We start from the raw sequence: 22,977 nt of genomic DNA on the forward strand, positions 1-22,977 counted from the left end.
AGCCTTTAACCCTCACGGAGGCATAATTAGCCTAATACGGGACCGGGTGTGTAGGATCACGACCCGGCCCCGCCCTCCGCCCTGCCACATTCCTCCCTCGTTCTCTCAGGCTGGGGAGCCCCCAGCCTGATGTACACCCTTTCCCTGGGGGAGGGCGCGCCTTCTGCGCTGTTTGCCGGCAGGTCATCCCCATCTACCTGGACAAGGAGAGGGAAACAGAAATAATACTGTAACAGTGTAGTACCCCCCAAAAAACTGTAAAATTTAAAAGAGGGAAAAGGCCAACGCAGAGCGACAGTGAGAGAGAGAGAGAGGAGAGAGAGATTAAAAAAAAATAAACTCTTACTCGCCAGTTCTCCGATACGCCGCAGCTTGTTCCTCGGCCACTCCTCCACCCTCTATCGGACGACAGCCGTGCCTCTCTGGGCGGATCAGAGGCAATCCTCCAGTCCCTGGCAGACGGAACACCCCGCCGCGTTCTCGGGGAACAGAAGGGGTCTCCCCCGCCCCTGGCAGCGGTTCTCTCACTCCAGGCGGTCGGCAGTGAGCCCCTCCCTGCTCGCGGTTGGCGGTCTTAAACCCTGCTGCGTTTCAGCGGCCGGTAGGTGACTCCTGCGCCCCTGGCAGCGGCCCTGACCGTTCCAGGCGGTTGGCTAGGAGCCCCTTCTCCCCTCGCGGTCGGCGGCCATCGTCCTCGTTCAGGCGGCTGGGCTCCTCGTCCCCCGGCAGATGGCCGCGGCTGCTCTGTTGGGGTGGACGGTAGTGGCGAGAACTCTACTACGGTGTATCCCTCCTCCTTCCTGGGCTTCGACACCAGTGTAAAGTGATCAATGGAAAGGAAGAGGCGAGAACCGGCTTTTCAATATAAATAATAGTTTAATGATCAACTTAAGACACAAACACACACATGACAGACATGTCCGTAAATGATTTCTCTCTCCCACACGATCCCCTGCAGTCAGCCTTTAACCCTCACGGAGGCATAATTATCCTAATATGGGCCCAGGTGTGTAGGATCACGACCCGGCCCCGCCCTCCACCCTGCCACAATTATTAATTTTCTAAAAGCCTCTGCTGAGTGACTGTTGGGTTCTTCATGATTCCTATCTAATGTGTGATCTAAAGTACAGTTAAAATCTCCAGCCAAAAAAAAGAAAGAAAAAAGAAAAAAAAATTAAGTCTTTCATGACTATACTATTAATGTTTTACCATTCAAAGAACTTCTCACATTGCTCAGAATCTTCTTGAAACGATATCTTTTAGGCTTATAAAGCTCATCAAAAGAAGCTTTTCTCATTGCTGCTGTACCAGATGCCAAAAACAAACTCAAATCAGGAAAGAAAGTCTCAATCTTAGGCTTACGAAGTCCTTTAGTACAATCAAGAAAGTCATTAATTTGCTTAACTGAATAAAGTTTGTGCCTACCCTCAACAGTAAAGTGTCTGTGCACTTGAAACAGTCAAATTATTCTCATCCAAATTGCTCCCCATATCTTCATAGTCATTGTCAGAATCTTCACTTTGTGCGTATATACTCAAATCTTGAGAATTTTCATCTTCTACACTGCCTAACATGACCAAATCCTCCACACACAAAGCATTTCATCTTCTCCGAACTGATGAAAATTGTATAATCTTTACCATCAAGTTTCAGCTTTACAGACAAATTCAGAGCTTCACTCTGAGAATTCATAATCATAATCGCTTGGCATCTGAACGACATTACATGTTTCAGTTCAGAATTCTTACAACCAAGCGGAATCATCTTAATAGGGCTTATTAGCTTACCATACCTTCGAAGTATTTCCTCAAATTTTTCACTTCTTTCAAATTGTGGAACGTTTGAAAGAACAATTTTCTTCATTGGACTTGACAATGGCAAAACAGGCACAAATGTGTCTTTGATTGTTAACCCATTCTCAATCAAAGTATCTACCATCTGAATTTCATTCAGAAAAAACACGATGGCCTTGTTCATGCGTGATGCAGATGTAATATTTACTCCACCGACTACAGAGCTCACCGCTAATAAACAATCTTCCACCGAGACAGAGGCATCAGTCATAACTATACAACCATGCCTGATAGTCATCCCCTGGAAATCTCCCGTGTTTGTCTCCTTTGTTCAGAGCACGCTGACAAAAGTCATCCAAAAACCCACAGTAACCCCACTCCAAAACTACAACTTTTATCTAACTTAATAATACTAAAGAAAAAATATATATAATAAAGTAGAAACTCACTCAGCTCTCACTCACACCAACTTCACTGTTCTCGCACATGCACACTCGCACAAACAGAGAGAGAGAGCGAGAGAGAGATAAGTGCTAACATTGTTCAAAAAGAAGGATAAAATTCACTGAAAAATATGAGGCAGGCCAGAAAAATACTGAGGGATGCAGAGGAGAGTTAAATGGCAAGGTCCTTTTTAAAATACCTCCATATGTGACCCCAAAGGTCAGCTCCCAATACTCAAGGGAACTGTAGAAGGTTTAGGAGAATGTGGATGGTGGACCTATAAAAAGAAAGACAAACAAGGGTGAAGAGACAGGATAGGAGAAATTAGAGAAACCTGTCTTTAGATTATTATGAAGAGGAGCAGCCAGTTTTGCTGTGTACTTCTCTTATTGAGGCCAGTTTGTAAATTTGTAAATTTAAACATGTTATGAACGGTCTCCATATTTAAGCAGTTGTAGATGGTTCCATTGGCTGTGATAGTTCTCAGGTGATACCAGATTATTAAAGATTGGATAATAGGACTGAGCAGTATCGAGACCAGAGACAAGAGATGATGACCCAATGACGGGTAAGACTCTCCAGTGGCAAGAGGTGATGACCCAATGATGGGTGAGACTGTCCAATTGCAAAATGAGAGCAACCTAAGACAGGGCTTCATCGACCCTGGAAACGTGTCCAAGAAGGGTGAAATGGGTTTAAGAAAGTGGATGGATGCTTTTATGTTAGAAGCCTGCCCGAAGTTGTGAGTTCCACTCAACCCGACTGTGTTTTAATAACTGCTTTATTAAAATATTTTATCACAGCAATGAATACCAAGCATTCTCTCACTGTGTCATTAGTGATACCCTGTTTAGAAGATAAATTATAGATTGAAAGTGCCTAAATTATTTAAAAAAGTATTAAACAAACCTGGGATTGTTTGTATGATGAAGAATTAAGATTGAAAAATTATTTTTGCTTATGCTTTTATTGAACTCATGTACATTTTAATAATAATGAAGAATGGAAAAAAGAAAACATGGTGGTGACTAAAAATTTACATGGCTTGGCTTTTTTATAGCAATTTAAATAGATTGCTTTAGAAATGGGGTGCACAATTAGCTAAAATTAATATAATTTTTGGAATAACAACATTGTGGAAGGAATAATATTCTGTTGTGTGTTACCATTGGTAAAATCATTCTTGACTCGAGCCACAGTGAAGCAGATGACATTGATCAATGTGAATGGCCCAATGCAATGGCAACTACTCTGGATGGACAGAAAGACCAAATTGGGAGGAAATTGATTCCTCCAATGAATATATATGAAGATATGAAGAACCACACCCTGGGTGTAAGTGCTAGCTAACCTCACCCCAAAGGGTGACCCTCTACGATGCACAAAGTATCTGGGTTGAAGACATATACACTACAAGCAAGAACGTCTAGGTTATGTATGTAACCTCCGTTCCCCGATGGAGGGAACGAGACATTGTATCAGAGAAGCGACACTAGGGGTCTCTCTTGAGCGCCGATATATACCTCTGTTCTATGAAAAAAGGCCAATGAAAATTTGGCAGATGGTATTTGCATATCCTGCCCCCGGACATACAGGTATTTAAGCGGGGCGAATACGGGAGTTCATTCAGGATTTTTCTGAGGAGCCGGAAATGGTCCGGCCACAACAGTGGCTCGGCTCAGCAACGTGGCGGGGAAGACACCATGTCTCGTTCCCTCCATCGGGGAACGGAGGTTACATATGTAACCTAGACGTTCCCCTTCTGTCGCTCTCTCCACATTGTGTCAGAGAAGCGACACTAGGGGTCCACTTTTAAACGTGCCATGCACTGAGCCGTGTACGTGAACTGCTGATACAGGAGCGGGCAGGTATTTCTTATGTGCAAAGGCGACCAGCTGTATCAGGCTGCACGTACCCTTCCCCAATGCCCCATTAAAGCCATCAGAATCCTTCTGGTTACCCTGGAGGGGGGAACAAGGTGATGCTTGCCAACCTTGGAATGGGCCAAGCCTGGCTGAGCCTCTTTTCTCTCTATGTTTCTCACACAGAGCAACAACGGCCGGGGCCCTTACATGCATTTAGGGAAGGGGGTCTTACCCCGTTTCCTATTCTTTCATGGGGAGAAGACCCTGCAGAGACCACACCTACCCTGCAGGGGAGACAAAGAGTGGTGAATACATCACATGGCCGCTTAGGATCTATGTAGGAAAGTTGGCGCGGTGGTATGGACGATACTGACTCAATTCGATACTGACAGAATCTCGCGAAAGTGTTAGGTGTTGCCCACCCTGCTGCTCTGCAGATGTCTGCTAGGGAGGTGCCCCTGGCCAGTGCCCATGAGGACGCAACACTCCTGGTTGAGTGAATTCGGACCCGCAAGGAGGGGGCACGGCCTGGGTGTGATAAGCCAGTGAGATGGCGTCGACAACCCAGTGGGCGAGCCTCTGTTTGGAGACAGCGTTCCCTTTCTGCTGTCCCCCAAAGCAGACGAAGAGCTGCTCAGAACGTCTAGAGCTCTGCGTGCGGTCCAAATAGATATGCAAAGCACGTACCGGACACAGCAACGAAAGGGCTGGGTCTGCCTCCTCCCGGGGCAGCGCTTGCAGGTTCACTACCTGGTCTCTGAAGTGTGTGGTAGGATCCTTGGGCACGTAGCCCGGTAGCAGTCTTAGGATCACGTATGTGTCTGCCGGACCGAACTCCAGGCAAGTGTCGCTAACAGAGACCGCTTGCAGGTCCCCGACCCTCTTGATGGAGGCGAACGCGATCAGCAGGGCAGTCTTGAGAGAGAGGGCCCTGAGTCCAGCTGAATCTAGCGGCTCGAAGGGGGGTCTCTGGAGGCCCGTGAGGACGATCGAGAGATCCCAGGAGGGAAACAGGTTAGGCCGGGAGGGAGTTAGCCTCCGGGCACCTTTTAGGAACCTGATAATTAAGTCGTGCTTACCTAGAGACTTGCCGTCTATTGTGTCACGGTGAGCCACGATGGCAGCGACATACACCTTGAGGGTGGTGGGGGACAGCCTCCTCTCCAGCCTCTCCTGTAGAAACACGAGCACTGACCTAACTGTGCACCTCTGTGGGTCTTCAGCCCGGGAAGAACACCAATTTGTGAACAAGCGCCACTTTAGGGCGTAAAGGTGCCTGGTAGAGCGGGCTCTGGCTTGGTTGGAAGTATCTCTGACGGTCGATGGTAGACCGGCTAGATCTTGCGCATCCCGTCCAGGGGCCAGACGTGGAGGTTCCAGAGGTCTAGGTGCGGGTGCGGGTGCCAGAGCGTGCCCCGTCCCTGAGAAAGGAGGTCCTTCCTCAGGGGAATTCTCCAGGGAGGGGCTGTCGCGAGAAGCGTGAGGTCCAAGAACCAAGTCCCAGTGGGCCAGTAGGGGGCCACCAGAATGACATGCTCTTCGTGCTCCCTGACCTTGCACAGCACCTGTGCAAGAAGGCTCACTGGGGGAAATGCGTACTTGCGCAGCAGTGGGAGGTTTCTTGGGAGGCAAACAGGTCTACCTGGGCCTTGCCGAACAGGTCTCAGATCAGCTGGACCGACTGGGGTTGGAGCCTCCACTCTCCGCTGGGCAAGCTCCACTGGGCAAGCAAGGACTTTGTACTGATACACCTGGCCGTCGAACGCGAACCGTAGAAAGGGTCGATGTCGTGGGCGGATCGAGACATGAAAGTATGCGTCCTTCAGGTCTACCCCTACGAACCAATCTAGATGCAGGATGCCAGATAGAATTTGTTTCTGGGTGAGCATTTTGAATGGGAGTTTAGACAGAGCCTGGTTGAAAACTCGCAGGTCCAAGATCGGTCGTAAGCCACCACCTTTCTTGGGTAAAATGAAGTAAGGGCTGTAGAAACCCTTCTTCGTTTCAGTTGGAGGGACAGTCTCTATCGCGTCCTTGATTAGAAGAGAGGCGATTTCTTCACACAGGGACTGGGCATGTTCGCCGTGTACTGCAGAAAAATGGACGCCCACGAAGGGGGGCGGAGGCCTGGCAAACTGAATTGTGGAACTGAGTCGAATTGTCCGGTGCAGCCAGCGTGACGGGTTGGGCAGAGAGAGCCCCGCCTCTAAACTCCATGCTAGGGGCACCAAGGGGACGAATATTTTGGATGTACCCGGCGGGGCTTCGCAGCGGTGCGGAACAGGTAATGCGGCGTCGGGAGGCAGTGAAGCGGCCCGAGGCTCTGGTGCTGAGAATAGACTCAAAGCACTTACCTTGCTCCACGCACCCGGCAGGGGGCGGGTTCATGACTGAGGAGGAGGTCTGGTGTTGGCGTCCTCTGGACTCGTCTGAACCAGCCGGCCGGGGAACAGTCGTGGGGCTGAGGGCGGGGACACCGCGTTCAGGAAGCCGGGACTGTTGAGATCTGGAAGCAAAGTGCAGTGAGAACGACATTTGTGGGCCAGATGACCCAGAGACAAAGGAAATAGCTCTTTTATTGAGAATTTGGATGCCGCAGCCCTTGTTAGGGGGTGCGGCAAATGAAAAAACACAAGATTCTCCTCCCGGCCCTCCACCGGGGGACGGAGCGGTCTTACCACCTCCGGAGCTAACGTCTTGGACTCTGGGTGGACTGTCTCAGGAGCGCCTGGGAGCCTTCCGGGTCCTCGAGGGTGTCCGTGCGACAGGGGGCGTGCGCTTCCCGCGGGTTGCTCGACGCTAGGGCTGAGAGCTGGGCCCGGGTTGAGGCGGAGCAGAAGGTTTCTTGACCGTGGGAGGATGCCCTCGGCAAGCAGACGGGGCATGGCCCATGGCTGCAGGTTTGCAGCGGGGCATGATGTGTGAGATGGCCTCCTTCTGCTTCTTCACCGTGGAGAACTGCTGAGCGAAGTCCTCGACGGTGTCGCCGAAGAGGCCAAACTGTGAGACAGGGGCATTGAGGAAGCGAGTCTTGTCGGCTTCACGCATCTCGACCAGGTTCAGCCATAGTTGACGCTCCTGGACCACGAGCGTGGCCATCGCCTGCCCGAGCGCCTGCACTGTGACCTACGTTGCTCTCAGGGCGAGGTCGGTCGCTGAGCGCAGTTCCTACAGTGTGTCAGGATCAGGGCCACCCCTGTGCATATTTCTGAGTACCTTGGCTTGGTGGACCTGCAGGAGAGCCATGGCATGCAGGGTGGAAGCAGCGCAATTTCTGACGGTCAGTTTATTATGCAGTTTACTGTGTGTGTGTGTGTGTGTGTGTGTGTGTAGAGGCTTGGGGTCGGGATGGAATGTGTGCTCAACATACACTCACCTAAAGGATTATTAGGAACACCATACTAATACTGTGTTTGACCCCCTTTCGCCTTCAGAACTGCCTTAATTCTACGTGGCATTGATTCAACAAGGTGCTGAAAGCATTCTTTAGAAATGTTGGCCCATATTGATAGGATAGCATCTTGCAGTTGATGGAGATTTGTGGGATGCACATCCAGGGCACGAAGCTCCCATTCCACCACATCCCAGAGATGCTCTATTGGGTTGAGATCTGGTGACTGTGGGGGCCATTTTAGTACAGTGAACTCATTGTCATGTTCAAGAAACCAATTTGAAATGATTCTAGCTTTGTGACATGGTGCATTATCCTGCTGGAAGTAGCCATCAGAGGATGGGTACATGGTGGCCATAAAGGGATGGACATGGTCAGAAACAATGCTCAGGTAGGCCGTGGCATTTAAGCGATGCCCAATTGGCACTAAGGGGCCTAAAGTGTGCCAAGAAAACATCCCCCACACCTTTACACCACCACCACCAGCCTGCACAGTGGTAACAAGGCATGATGGATCCATGTTCTCATTCTGTTTACGCCAAATTCTGACTCTCCCATCTGAATGTCTCAACAGAAATCGAGACTCATCAGACCAGGCAACATTTTTCCAGTCTTCAACTGTCCAATTTTGGTGAGCTCTTGCAAATTGTAGCCTCTTTTTCCTATTTGTAGTGGAGATGAGTGGTACCCGGTGGGGTCTTCTGCTGTTGTAGCCCATCCGCCTCAAGGTTGTGCGTGTTGTGGCTTCACAAATGCTTTGCTGCATACCTCGGTTGTAACGAGTGGTTATTTCAGGAAAAGTTGCTCTTCTATCAGCTTGAATCAGTCGGCCCATTCTCCTCTGACCTCTAGCATCAACAAGGCATTTTCGCCCACAGGACTGCCACATACTGGATGTTTTTCCTTTTTCACACCATTCTTTGTACACCCTAGAAATGGTTGTGCGTGAAAATCCCAGTAACTGAGCAGATTGTGAAATACTCAGACCGGCCCGTCTGGCACCAACAACCATGCCACGCTCAAAATTGCTTAAATCACCTTTCTTTCCCATTCTGACATTCAGTTTGGAGTTCAGGAGATTGTCTTGACCAGGACCACACCCCTAAATGCATTGAAGCAACTGCCATGTGATTGGTTGATTAGATAATTGCATTAATGAGAAATTGAACAGGTGTTCCTAATAATCCTTTAGGTGAGTGTATGTGTGTGTCTATTTAGAGGCCTGTGCAGGTGCTCTCATGACTGCTTAGAAAATATATGGTGAGGCTCTTCCACAGGTGTCTCCTGTCCACTTCCTAAAATAATCAGACCAGAGTCAAAGAATAGGATTATGGATAGTGGTGACACATTTGGAATGTATTAGCCCCACCTTGTTAGAGGATGTGTATTTAAATGAACGAAAACCCAGAGATGGTTCAGTTCTGCAGGAAACTCGGCTTTATTGTCTGATAATAAAATCTATTCTTCTGAAATCAAAAACTCCAAGTCTTTTAGAGTGATTTTTCACAGAGATGGCACTAACCACAACACGGTCCAACCCTCCCAGTCTGAGGCTGATGCACAGATGGCCAACATGCTTGCCCGGGCTGCCGTGAGTGTGGGCTTGGACTGGAACCCTCCGTCCTCCCCACAGCCTTCGCAGCTTGATGACTGGTACCCCCAGCCAAGGCTGGGCAACACCAATACCTTCGGCAGATTTGACAGTCTCAGGGTTGAGTCGGTCTCATCCCGTGTTTTGTCAGGTCCGAGCCGGTAGAACTTGGTAATGTGGCACAACCGACCAGGTGTTCCGCTTGCACACAGCGCCTTTCACCAAGTTGATCCAGTGCGCCTTCTGTCCCAGGTTAGCCACTAAGCATCGATTCCTGGATGCTTTCCTCCCTAGCCTTCTGGCCTGCAAATTCAGTGGAGCAATTCGTGTCCAGACCCACTACGAGCCACAGGTGCTCTGTACTGGGGCAGGGCTCCACGGGCTTAGTTCCCTCCTCAGGCAACTCCCCATGATGTATTTTCCGCGATACGCTCCCCTTGTCATCGGACCCACGTCTCCCTTGGGCAGTCCAACTGCCCCGGTTGCCGTGCTTGTAGAGCTCCCCCCTCATTAGGCAGGACCTACCACCACACCGTACGGCTTCACAACCCTCGTGGTGTATTTGGCACATGTTACCTCCCCCTAGCTTGGACAGGATGTGGCCTCCGCAGGGTCTTTTCCCCCTGAAAGAATAAAATCTGGAAAGACCGCCTTCTCCGATGGATTTCATAGCGCTAAGATAGCCCCAGCCCAGACACCCTATGCGAAAGACATAGAGAGAGAAAAGGCAGCGGCTGCCGGGCTTGCTCCCATGCTAGTCATGTAGCACCTGTTCCCCCCTCAGGGGTGCCGGGAACCTAAGGTCTCTATATGACATCTCCTTTTGGGGGTATTGGGGAGGATTACGTTTTGTTTCATCATGGTACACAGTTAACTTGAACTGACACTGAATGCTCAAGCCAGCCTAATTTACAATTAGAAAATTACAGATATTGCTTTGACCAATTTACTTGGTGTGAAAATTAGCCCTTCTTTCCTGTTTAATAAATTAAGCAATCATATGGTCATGCAGAGCATTTGGGTTTTAAAAACCACAAAGATCTCTCTCATAATGCCCTTACGAAACATTTAAAGAGAGCCACAATGAAAGATTAATAGAAGATATGTCAAAAAGAAAGAAAAAAATAAATAAGTTTAAAGGTTATTTTGTACCTGTAAAACATTTTTGTTTATGAACTGACTGAAACGTTAAATGTAAAAACAGAACCTTATAAGGTTTAATAATAAAGGCTGTATTGCGATTTCAATGTTAATTCAATCAATCATGCAGCATTAATGGAATTTATACCGATGTCTCAGAAGTTTGTCTGGTTTCAAAGTATTTTAGATAGTTTCCCTCATCATGTAGCCTATAGGTAAGTGCCGTTTTCACAACTGTCACATCGGTTTATGGTGGTTTTTCTGCACTAACATAAGAATGAGAGAGAAAATATATGAAGCTCTTAGAAGTGCTTCCAGTCCTTCTATATAGTGTGGCGATTATTATTTCTGGAATGTGCATTTACATTTAGAGTGTTTACAAAGTGTGTTATTAATTCATTTTAAATCATCCATTGGTTTTTCATTTCAGCGTTTTCATGCTTATAATAGATATGCCAGAGGTTTTAATTTGGTCAATAATTGGCCGATATATATTGTTAGCCGATACATCTGTTCATCCCTAGTGTCAAATTGTTACGTTCCCGTGTTGTCTGCCCTGTGTTCTCTGTCTCACTAGTCACGTTTATGTCACGTTTCCTTGTTGTCTGCTCCGTGTTTTCCGTTTCACCCGTCACCGATCCTGTTCCATGTCACGTTTTCCCTGTTGTCCGCCCTGAGTCTCACTGTCCGTGTGTGAAACTGCACTTCCCACAATTCCCGGTTCACACTCCCAGCCCTGATCACTGTGTTATTGTCCGCACCTGTCTGTTATTTTGTCATTGCCTTGTCTGTTTATTTAAACCCCGCTCTCTCCCCTTCCCTTTGTCAATCGTTATCGTTTCATGTTCGTGCTTTTGCCCGTGTGTGCTTCATTCGTGTTTGTTTTGCCATCTTCACTCATGTTTGTTCTAGTTAACCCTGCCCTTCGTGGATGTTTGTCAACCTGTGTTCACCCATGCGTTATTTTGTGTTTGAGTTTACTTTTCCCATTGTGGACTTTTCATTTGTTCCAGTGTTTGTGTTTTAGTTGTTAATAAACCGCATTTAGATCCGAATTCCCTGTCTGCCTTCTCCTGATTTCCACACAGTCATTACACACATATTCCTTGTTGTCTTTTGTTTTTGTGCTTTTATGTTGAAGTTCTTGTTTAGTTCCTGTTTCCTGTTTGGTTTTTGTAGTCTTTTGTAATTTCATTTTATGATTGGTTTCCCCTGATTGTCTCTCATTCCCTGATTGTTTCCCCAGGTGTTGCTTGTTTTCCCTTGTGTATTTAAGCCCTTGTTTCCCCCAGTTAAATTGTTAGTTCTTGCATGTTTTGTTATGCTCTGTGCGAGGTTCCCTGTGTTTTGTTTTATTGCATTGCGTGCTTTCTTGTTTACTTTAATAAAGCTGCGTATAGATCCTCATTCCTCGCCTGCCTCGTCACACCTAGAACTTTTATAGATATTTTATTGATATTGGCTTTTTTTTTATTAGAAAATACAGTTAAAATTGCCTGGAACTGTTAAGTAGAAAGAGGGAGAATGAGCTTGTGTTCATCTGTTTGATACACAAAAGTTTAAAGGGGTCATGACATGGTTTTTTTATTGTATTATTATGTTCCCTTAGGTGCAATTATAGTATTAATATATTTTTTTTTAAGAAAAACTTTTAAAATCTAGTGATTTATGACCTTTTCCCACCCTGTTTCTCATCCTCTGATTCAAACAGTCTGTTTTGGGGGCGTTTTCCATTTAAGACTTCAGTGTTAACGCCCACTGTTATGATTGGCTAACGTCAGTGCCTATGTATCAATTATTGACGCCCCCAGCCAGAACAATATGCAAGTAAACTAAGTAAAAACACTGTGATTATTCATAATGAATGAAATTGCGCTTTAAAAAGTAGTTTAAAGTTTAAAATAGATTACTTACAGTTTGCGTCGTCGTTGTTCCCAGAATAGTCGGCACGGACTTATCTTTGAGCAACAGTTTTCTGGCAAAGCTGAACACTTGTGAGGCGCACGGCGATACGAAATGAGCGTAGTTGTCTTGCGCTTAAAGCGTAGTTATCTTGTGCTGGAGGCGGTCATATGCAAACGCTGGTACGTCACTTCTAACCATCACGTCACTTCTAACCATGAATCCAGAACGAGCTGTATTTTGAGCTTGATTAAATAAATGAATGATTCGTTTAGAATGGGGAGGACGTCTTAAAATATTAAACTTGCAGGACGTTTTAATGATACAAAGACCTCTTATATACCAAAAGATCAAGGCAAATTTGGTTTCTCATGTCATGACCCCTTTAATTGATACGTTGTTGCACTGCTGTCTGTTATTGTGGTAACACAATGGCTAGAAACAACAAAACAAAAAGTGATTGGTCGTTTACATGTCTCAGATGTCTTCACGTGCAAGCAGGCGATTCCTGGCATTGTCAGGCCTTGAGAAACAAATTGTTCAAATGGGAAAAGGTATCGTCCCTTGCCGATATCCTAAAAATACCAAATATCAGCCAGTTAATTGGCCGACCACTAATAAAGATGCGGTAAGGGATAGACTTATAGTCTCTTCAATGAGCTGTGCTGTTTTCATACAGTTTTTGATTGTTTTGAGTATAAACTGTAAAAAAGGGAAAAGTATACAACAACTCTGATTCTCACAAGATGTGAGAATTTAATTTAGAACAATAATACAGCTTGATACGGTGCATGCAAATGAAGACTTTAATGGCCCTGATATACTCTTGGCAAAGTTCTTTGTCATTCACTCAGAGCTAAAAGATTTGAAACAGTCGAGCAACGGTGTGCTTTTGGCAAACAGTCAGACACCGGCCACTCCACTATGGTAGGCGTTTAGAGGAGCATTTAAAAATGAGGACACAAGACTACATGTAAAATATAAACTAAAATAACATCAAAATTAGTTATCAATGACTACATGCCTTATTCTATGAGAAGAATTCACACAAGATCAGTAAAAGTTGCTGTTTTTACAACTCAACAATCATTTAAAGTAATATGCAGTAGATATGTGTAATTTGTCATGTTTACATTCTTATTTTGGGGTGCTACGGCACCAGCACAATATACATGGCCATAATATTCACCAGTAACCCTCTTTTGTTGTCATTTATTATGACACAAATACTACTTCAAAGATGGGTGCATAAAAGAATGTTAAAGGCAGAATGCAGACAAAAGAAGAATGAAAAGAAAGGCATATCTCACTTTGGGCAGATGTGTGATTGGCATTCGGCCAAAGATGGCACATGAGTGAAGCAGAATATAAAAGGAGCTAACCTAAATAACAGTAGGCATTTGAGTTCCATTCACCAGGAATTTCAGGAAGTCAAAATGGAAATTAAATAAAGGTAGTGCATTATATATTGTGAGTACAAATATAATGTTAAAAACCTATTTCCATTGTGGTCTTTGAAATTACATAACATTGATTGCGACTGGTACACTGACATTGATAGTAACTGGCCTTTACAAACTATGTCCACATGTGTAAAAAAAGAGTTAAATACAACTTAAGTTCTGTGGTCTAACCCTAACCCATAATAAAGAATGTTGACTCATCTTGCAGTTTGTAAAAATGAACGGAAATCACTTTTACAACATATCACTTACAATGGAAGCTTGTCTACTGTGAATGAATGGAGGTCGAACACAAAGACACCGAGTCATAAACTCTAAAACCAGCAAAGAGGGGTTCAGTGAATGTGGTGTGGAGTGTGTATAAGTGTGTGAGCGTGTGTGTGTCAGAGACGCTGTAGAATGATAGAATGCCAGCCGGCCAGTCCAGATATACTCCTACTCTGTTGGAGGGGGTGAAGGGACAGGTATGTCTGTGCCATTTCTGTGACAAACTAACATTCTTTCATCAGAGCAGTAGAGACTCCACGACTTTTCATTGGATCCAAGCTCACATTCCTCACTCCTTCCTTTCCTGTTGATTCCTTTATAAGTCATTGATATATGAGTCTTCCAACTCCATTCGGCCTCCCAGTAACAGCGCCCAGTCAGACTCTCTGCACACAGAACCTGAGGATACTTATCAAATCTCTCTGGATGATCAGAATATGACTGCTCCTCTATCATATATGTCACCTTTCTGTTCTCTTCAGACAGAACAAGTTGAGCATTTGCTGTGTTTGGATCCAATGTGAGATAACAGAAATCTAAAAACAAGAAGGGAAAACATTTATACACAAAAAACAATCACTATACAAGTATGTGTGTATGTACACCTACATTTTTGTAGACCAGCTCTAATCATGAACTCTCCACCATGATCCACACTATGGTAAATCAAACAAACAAACAAACAAACACATAAACATGTCATAACATTCTACTCATACTGTATATGGAGAAACATAACAGAGACAATTAAATGAGCACTTAAATTAACCATTACTTGATTCAAATGTAACGTTGCAATCAATAAATAAAAATGGATTAAACATTTTAATCGATTGATAGCTAGCAATCAATGACATAAAATTAGTATTAATAAAATGAATCACATTTAATTGCATATATCAATATATATATATATATATATACATACATACATACACATGCACACATCGACGAGCCAAAAGATTATGACCTAATATGCCAAAACAGCACCAACCCGTCAAGACATGGACTCTAGATGTGAACATTAACTGAAGCTCCTGACCATATCTTCATGATTTTATGCATTGCAATGCTGCTACATGATTGGCTGATTATATACAGTGGGTACGGAAAGTATTCAGACCCCCTTAAATTTTTCACTCTGTTATATTGCAGCCATTTGCTAAAATCATTTAAGTTCATTTTTTTTCCTCATTATTGTACACACAGCACCCCATATTGACAGAAATACACAGAATTGTTGACATTTTTGCACATTTATTAAAAAAGAAAAACTGAAATATCACATGGTCCTAAGTATTCAGACCCTTTGTTCAGTATTTAGTAGAAGCACCCTTTTGATCTAATACAGCCATGAGTCTTTTTGGGAAAGATGCAACAAGTTTTTCACATCAGGATTTGGGTATCCTCTGCCATTCCTCCTTGCAGATCCTCTCCAGTTCTGTCAGGTTGGATGGTAAGCGTTGGTGGACAGCCATTTTCAGGTCTCTCCAGAGATGCTCAATTGGGTTTAAGTCAGGGCTCTGGCTGGGCCATTCAAGAACAGTCACGGAGTTGTTGTGAAGCCACTCCTTCGTTATTTTAGCGGTGTGCTTAGGGTCATTGTCTTGTTGGAAGGTGAACCTTGGCCCAGTCTGAGGTCCAGAGCACTCTAGAGAAGGTTTTAGATCCAGGATATCCCTGTACTTGGCGCATTCATCTTTCCCTCGATTGCAACCAGTCGTTCTGTCCCTGCAGCTGAAAAACACCCCCACAGCATGATGCTGCCACCACCATGCTTCACTGTTGAGACTGTATTGGACAGGTGATGAGCAGTGCCTGGTTTTCTCCACACATACCGCTTAGAATTAAGGCCAAAAGTTCTATCTTGGTCTTATCAGACCAGAGAATCTTATTTATCACCATCTTGGAGTCCTTCAGGTGTTTTTAGCAAACTCCATGCAGGCTTTCATGTGTCTTGCACTGAGGAGAGGCTTCCGTCGGGCCACTCTGCCATAAAGCCCCGACTGGTGGATGGCTGCAGTGATGGTTGACTTACTACAACTTTCTCCCATCTCCCAACTGCATCTCTGGAGCTCAGCCACAGTGATCTTTGGGTTCTTCTTTACCTCTCTCACCAAGGCTCTTCTCCCCGATAGCTCAGTTTGGCGGACGGCCAGCTCTAGGAAGGGTTCTGGTCAGTCCCAAACGTCTTCCATTTAAGGATTATGGAGGCCACTGTGCTCTTATGAACCTTATGGGCAGCAGAATTTTTTTGTAACCTTGGCCAGATCTGTGCCTTGCCACAATTCTGTCTCTGAGCTCTTCAGGCAGTTCCTTTGACCTCATGATTCTCATTTGCTCTGACATGCACTGTGAGCTGTAAGGTCTTATATAGACAGGTGTGTGGCTTTCCTAATCAAGTCCAATCAGTATAATCAAACACAGCTGGACTCAATTGAAGGTGTAGAACCATCTCAAAGATGATCAGAAGAAATGGACAGCACCTGAGTTAAATATATGAGTGTCACAGCAAAGGGTCTGAATACTTAGGACCATGTGATATTTCAGTTTTTCTTTTTTAATAAATGTGCAAAAATGTCAACAAGTCTGTGTTTTTCTGTCAATATGGGGTGCTGTGTGTACAATAATGAGGAAAAAAAATGAACTTAAATGATTTTAGCAAATGGCTGCAATATAACAAAGAGTGAAAAATTTAAGGGGGTCTGAATACTTTCCGTACCCACTGTAAATAACATGAATATGTAGGTGTACTGTTGTACCTAATAAAGTGGTCGGTGAGGGTATAATAATAAAATAAAATAAAATCCTTTTATTGTCTCAACCATTTACACAAGTGCAACAGTTTGTGAAAGTCTTGGGTGCGGTTCCATGCAACATAGCAGTATAACAATGACAATAATCATCCGATTTACACATAACACAGTTTACACATCTTGTTACACAACACAATTTACAATATACACCTAATAATATACAGTATACACAAAATAAGAAGACTGTATACAATACAAATACACTGCACCAGCATGTCAGTAATCAGACTTACCACCGTCGTATCATCAGCTAATTTAATGATGGTACTGGAGTGGTGTGTTGCCACACAGTCATGTGTGTATAGGGAATAAAGGAGTGGGCTGAGAACACAGCCCTGCGGGGCTCCAGTGTTGAGGGTCAGTGATGAGGACATGTTACTGCCCTTTCTAACCACCTGGTGTCTGCTTGACAGGAAGTCATGGATCCAGCTACACAGCGAGCTGTTTAAGCCCAGAGCCTGGAGTTTCACTTCAAGATTGGAGGGCACTATGGTGTTGAATGCTGAGCTGTAGTCTACAAACAGCATTCTCACATATGTGTTCCTTTTTCCAGGTGGGAGAGAGCAGTGTGTAGTGTAGATAACACATAATATACAGTATATATTCAAGGCTGAGTCCAGGTGTGCTTATATGACTTCTATCTGCATTTTAAATCTGTGCTCTTAAGTACCCCTCAGTTATTCAAATGCTTCCAAACAGCCAATTTAAGTCACTTTCTCAGTCTGGTAGATCAAATTCTTCTGTTATATTTTGTAGTTTGTGTGTAGCCCTAGTTTCATGTGAATTAAAAGTTCACGTTCAGTCCGCAACACTGTCTGTTCCCTGTCAAAAAGCTACACTTTGATGCTGCGCTGACTTAGCGCTTTGGGAACAACTTTAGGTGTGACCAGCTGTGAATATGTGTGCAACACGTCAATGAAATTGACCAGAATTTATAGCCTCTGCTGGTGACATCATTGGATGCACCTGTAGTAGGCCTATAAATAGGTATTTTGTCTTCAGATCACTCTGTGTGTGTGTGCTTCATGAGCCTGTCAGAAACTTTCTACTGTTCCTCTGTTAGGAGTTAGATTTTGATAGGCAGTGCGCAGAAACCTTTCTCTTTTAAAAAAGAAAAAAAAAAGAAAATGACTGAAAGACAGAACAAGCGGTGTGTGTTCCCTTGTTTACGCTCTATGGCTGAGAGGGACACACATCAGTTTTGTTTTGTATGTTTGGGGGAAGAGCATGCTGCTCTTGCATTGGGGCGGGTGCGCGGGTGGGTGCGAGCATTGCGATCTGTTCTCAGTCAAAATGCTTCACACTCGTCTTGCTTCCGAGAGTCAGCGCCCACACTTCCATCATGGGGCTCTCGTATGGATCTGGCTTAGGAGCGAGAGACGGGTCCGTCCCTATCGTTCGCTCTCTCCCCAGATCCAGCTGGTCCTTCCCGTGATCCTGAAGTGCGCTCCGGCGTCTCTTCGGTTCATGAGGGGAACCATGAATCTCTTGAGTCTGCAGACTTAGAGTTACCCACCTCCGAGCATTCCGGGCATGATAATAAATCATCGGAGGAATTACTCTAGGTGATTACTCGTGCGGTGGCCAGGCTCAATTAGACTGGCCGCGCAAACAAGAGACCCCCAAATGCTCCAAGTTGGAGGACAGATTTCTGTCTGGTGGCCAAGGGAAGGGAACGCCTCATCAGTCCTTTCTTTGATTACCTCCATGACGAGCTCTCTCATTCATAAAGGAAACCTTATATCTTAACTATTGTGGGTGCTGAGGCAGGGGGGTATTCGGTGATGCTGCCGGTTGAAGAGACACTTGCGGGTTATCTCTCGCCTGGCTCGGCATCATTATTAAAAAAAAAAACACTCTCCCCAAAAAGCTGTTCAGGACCACCTACACGCTTGTGGGGAAGGCTTATCAGGCAGCAGGTCAAGCTGGTGCTGCCCTGCACACTATGGCAATGTTACAGGCGTACCAGGCTGATGTGCTGAAGGACCTGAGGGTGGGCACCATGGTCGACGAGGAGGCTTTCTCTGAGCTTCGTCGAGCCATGGATCTTTCTCTCTGCGCAACCAAGCCTGCACCATTGGCAGATCTATGTCTGCTTTAGTCAGCACAGAGACACTTATGGCTCAACCTGTTGGGCATCAGAGACAAGGACAACATTTTCGGTTTCACCTTCTGGCTTATTTGGTGACGCTATGAATGTAGTCATCACCAGGTTCCAGGAGGCAAAAAATCACTAGGAAGCCTTCGGGCAATTCCTTCTTCGCCGCACTCAGAGGGAGGGCCATTGGCTACCCAGCCCAGCCCCGGTCCTTCTAGAAGGGAGGCTCAGAAACAAAGCGTGGCGAGTCGTGCTCCCCCTCGTAGAGACTGGGGACCGGCTCGTCGCCCTCAGCAGCCCCCAAAGCAAGACCTCAGGGCAGTCATTTTTAAGAGGAAAAAACCCTGATGGTCTTGCGCCCTTGTGAGGGTAGCCCCCCTCGGGTCGGGCGTGTGAAGCATTCACCTGTACCTTCCTGATACCCCCACAAAAGCTCTCCATTTCCGCTGCCTCTGGTGTTTCGGGAGTTAGAGATTTCCAGCAACATGTAGGGAGTTCCGTTGCTTCCTGCTTTAGTCCAGGACATGGAATACTCGTCATCCCCTCAACAGGAAGTGTCAAAATTAATATCCATCTCAGAGAACCTGGCAGCATGTAAACTTCTGCCAGGTATTTCTATATGGGTCCTAAGAACAGTAGAAAAAGGCTACAGAATCCAGTTTGTTCGCCGTCCACCGAGTTTCAACGGCGTGGTTTCCACTACCATGAAACTAGAGTAAGCATGTCTACTGTGGAAAGAACTGCAAAATCTCTTGGTCAAAGGGGCCATAGAACATGTTCCCCTTCCCGAGAAAGAGTCAGGTTATTACAGCAGATACTTCCTGGTTCCCAAGAAGGGTGGGGGTTGCGTCCAATCTTAGATCTTCGAGGCTTGAATCGTTCAGTCAGGGCGTTCAAGTTCAAGATTCTAACTATCAAGATGGTCGTGTCCCAAATACAACATCACGATTGGTTGGTCACGATCAATCTCATGGACGCATACTTTCATATAGAAATTCTGCCACAGCACAGGAAGTTCCTGAGGTTCGCTTCCAATATCGGGCCTAGCCCTATCACCCCGCATATTCACGTAATCCAGGGATGCAGCACTGGCTCTTTTGCGACTCCGGGGCATCCGCATTCTGAATTACACAGACGAGTGGCTGATACTAACACAGACGAGTGGCTGATACTAGCACAGTCTCAAGAACTGGCATTTCAGCACAGAGATATTGTCTTAGCTCATCTGGTTTCTCTGGGTCTGAGACTCAACATCAAAAAGAGCGTTCTCTCTCCCACTCAGGGAATTACTTATCTGGGCGTTATATGGAATTCGATCACGATGCGGGCACAATTGTCTCCCGTTCGAATCGTGTCCATTCAGAACACCTTGAGCAAAGTCAGGCTAGGCCAAGGTTGCACTGTTCGTCAGTATCGCTGAATACTAGGTCACATGAGGTAAATGAAAAAATCCTATCAAAGTTCTAAGTTGAGCAACTGAGTACTGAACAGTCATCTCAGACGAAAGAGTATCGTTAAGAGTGACAAATACAATACCAAAATCAAAGACAGCATTTTAAAAAAGCTAAGCACAGACATGACCATTTATGGCTCACGACTGAAGCAAACAACTGAACAACTATGTTAGCAAGATCCATGTCGGATCTACACCAAACACTCCACTGGAAGGAAGGCTACCCAACCATACAAATGAATGCCATCACAAATGATAAAGAGAGCAGGGACTCACTGTACCAAAATGTAAAAAAAGTGATGGATACTCACAGGTAGAGAGCTTGCAATGGATCAGTGTGATGCAATCGCAAAAAAGAGCCAGGTCAGTCAACAGGATATTTAGTATAAAGAGGCCAGGTAAAAATGTATTCCAGGAAAGCAGTTAGTCCAACTGTGTGTTGATCAGCAGGGACTTCATGTAACAAATTATTCCAGAGAAGCAGTTAATCCAACTAAATGTTGATAAGCAAGGATGGGGTTGTGAGCAGGACCAAATGAGGTAGCGCAGCAATTTGACTTATTGTCCAAGAATATTCTGACAGCTACTTGATTAATGAGAGATATCCAACAGAGAGGGCAAATATGAAAACTGCAGTAATTTAGTATAGAAGCACTCTAGGCAACCTACTTACCTAAAGTAAGTTTCCGTTACTGCAGTTATTGTAGCTACCTGTTATCTGGTATGACGGTTTGTATGATAGACATAACCACATAACGACTCAGATTTAGCTGGACTTGTTGCCCAGCGCTGTTGTATCATGCAAAAGAACAGTCAACCAGAATACTACACAACAAATATCATTAGGGACAACTGTTCTTCTGCACCTTCATTGTCCTGTTCCCCTCTGTCTCTGTCTCTCTGCCTTCCATACATCACTCAGTCATATCATTAGGGCACATAGTTTCTCCTACCACAGCTAAGCAGATGATACGCAGCTCTACCTGTCATTCCAGCCTGACGACCCCACCATTTCAGCTTGCAACTCTGCCAGCCACTCTGAGATCTCGGACTGGATGAAAGAAAGTCACCTTCAGCTCAACCTTGCCAAGACATAACTCCTCATGATCCCAGCAAACCCATCTGCTGACCACAACCTCTCTAATCATCTGCGTTCAACTACGCTAAAACCAACCAGGACAGCCCGGAACTTGGGAGTGGTGATAGATGACCAACATAACTTCACTGCAAACTTCTCATCTGTAATGGCGGCGTGTGCACACGCAGCGGCTGGGCACTCTCCTGTGACAAGTAGGTGCTTCAAATCATCAATTATCATCCCTATACCCAAGAAATCACCACCAAAATGTCTGAATGACTATCGGCCAGTTGCTTTAACCCTCTGGGGTCTGAGGGTGTTTTGTGCCCTGGAGAACTTTTGACATGCCTTGACATTTGTGCTTTTTTCAGTTGCTTAAAAACATATTAATGGCTAAAGTCTGATAACACTGTCTTCAGCACAAACTGGGCTATAATAATATGTGAGCAACATGTATGTACAGGTTTGTATTTTTGAGAAAATAATGTTTATGCGTGGTTTATGTGTAAAATGTTAAGTAATTGAAATAAGGCCATATAACACATACTAAACATTTGTCCACAAGACTTTTGAGAACTGGATCTTGTAGCCTAGAGTTTGTGCTACAAAAGGATGTGAAAACCATCCTGATCACTCATTCATACAAAACAATACACTAATTTAACTTTTGTAAGACAATTTTAGTGTTAGAAAGGTCATAATCGAGGAGGTGTGAACTATCATGAATATTGATTTGATTCACACCTGAGGAGACAAAAGACCTCCCCTCCCCTGGGCCTATCAATGAGGAATGTGACAGAAAGAGAATGAATGTGAGGAGACTTAATGATCAAAATCAAGTTTTAAGTTAAAATAAGTAATCTGACTATACATTTTCTTTACATAAACACTTTACTTAATTTTTATGACTTACTCTTCCGAAATTGTATCCTCTCTTCAAAATACAAACGTTCATCGGAGTCTCGCTCTTCTTCTGAGGAAATTGTTAACTCTTCGTCACTATTCAGGAGTTTCCTCGCCTGTGTATCGTTACAAACACGCAGTAAAGTGAATGAATTGTGTTTACATCAAACCTCACTGTCGGGGGTGTTTACCATTTGCATTGATCGTCTCAGCACATTAGCGTATGAATGGTGCGCTCTGCAGGTGGGTGTGATCACATTAGCTATAATGAGCTGAGCCAGTAAGAATTGTACATCGCTTTGTTTCATACAGATTACATTGCAGGAGAATATGTGTTTTAAATTTGAATTGTTTTATTTAAAAGTAGACATTTTAAGCTTTCTTTAGACATATGTTTCATGTTTGTGTGATACGTATTCGCAGAGTTTCAATTCATTTTTGTGATGTATTTCAGAAATATGCTTGTGGAGACAGACATCTGAAAGCTCACCCTTTTTATTTTCTTTATTTTATAAAAGCACAAGGTTTTGTTGTTATTGTGAGTGTACACAAATAAAAGTAGACCCTTTATAGTCTCTAATGATGTCTTACACTTATCTGTATACCCAAAAATAATGGAGTATTTTAAGTTTCCGCTGTAATGACAAAAATATCCAGCAGGACGCACCGGTGCATCCGTCGACCCCAGAGGATTAACATCTGTAGCTATGAAATGCTAAGAAAGATTAATTCTGGTGCACATTAAGTCGGTTATTCCAATCAATCTTGATCAA

The 22,977-nt window shown here is 44.8% G+C and overlaps 1 protein-coding gene across 1 annotated transcript in view; it reads right to left on the reverse strand.

Moving 5' to 3' along the window:
- Positions 1-12,920: 12,920 nt before the first annotated feature.
- Positions 12,921-22,977, reverse strand: part of LOC127661080 (NACHT, LRR and PYD domains-containing protein 3-like) — a 40,492-nt gene continuing 30,435 nt past the window's right edge. Inside the window, 3 exon segments of the mRNA XM_052151644.1 lie at positions 12,921-14,042; positions 14,045-14,392; positions 14,466-14,512. Coding sequence (XP_052007604.1) covers positions 13,855-14,042; positions 14,045-14,392; positions 14,466-14,512 — 583 coding nt within the window. The 3' untranslated portion in view covers positions 12,921-13,854.

Source organism: Xyrauchen texanus, chromosome 2 (genome assembly GCF_025860055.1).
Source record: "Xyrauchen texanus isolate HMW12.3.18 chromosome 2, RBS_HiC_50CHRs, whole genome shotgun sequence".
Taxonomy (NCBI): domain Eukaryota; kingdom Metazoa; phylum Chordata; class Actinopteri; order Cypriniformes; family Catostomidae; genus Xyrauchen; species Xyrauchen texanus.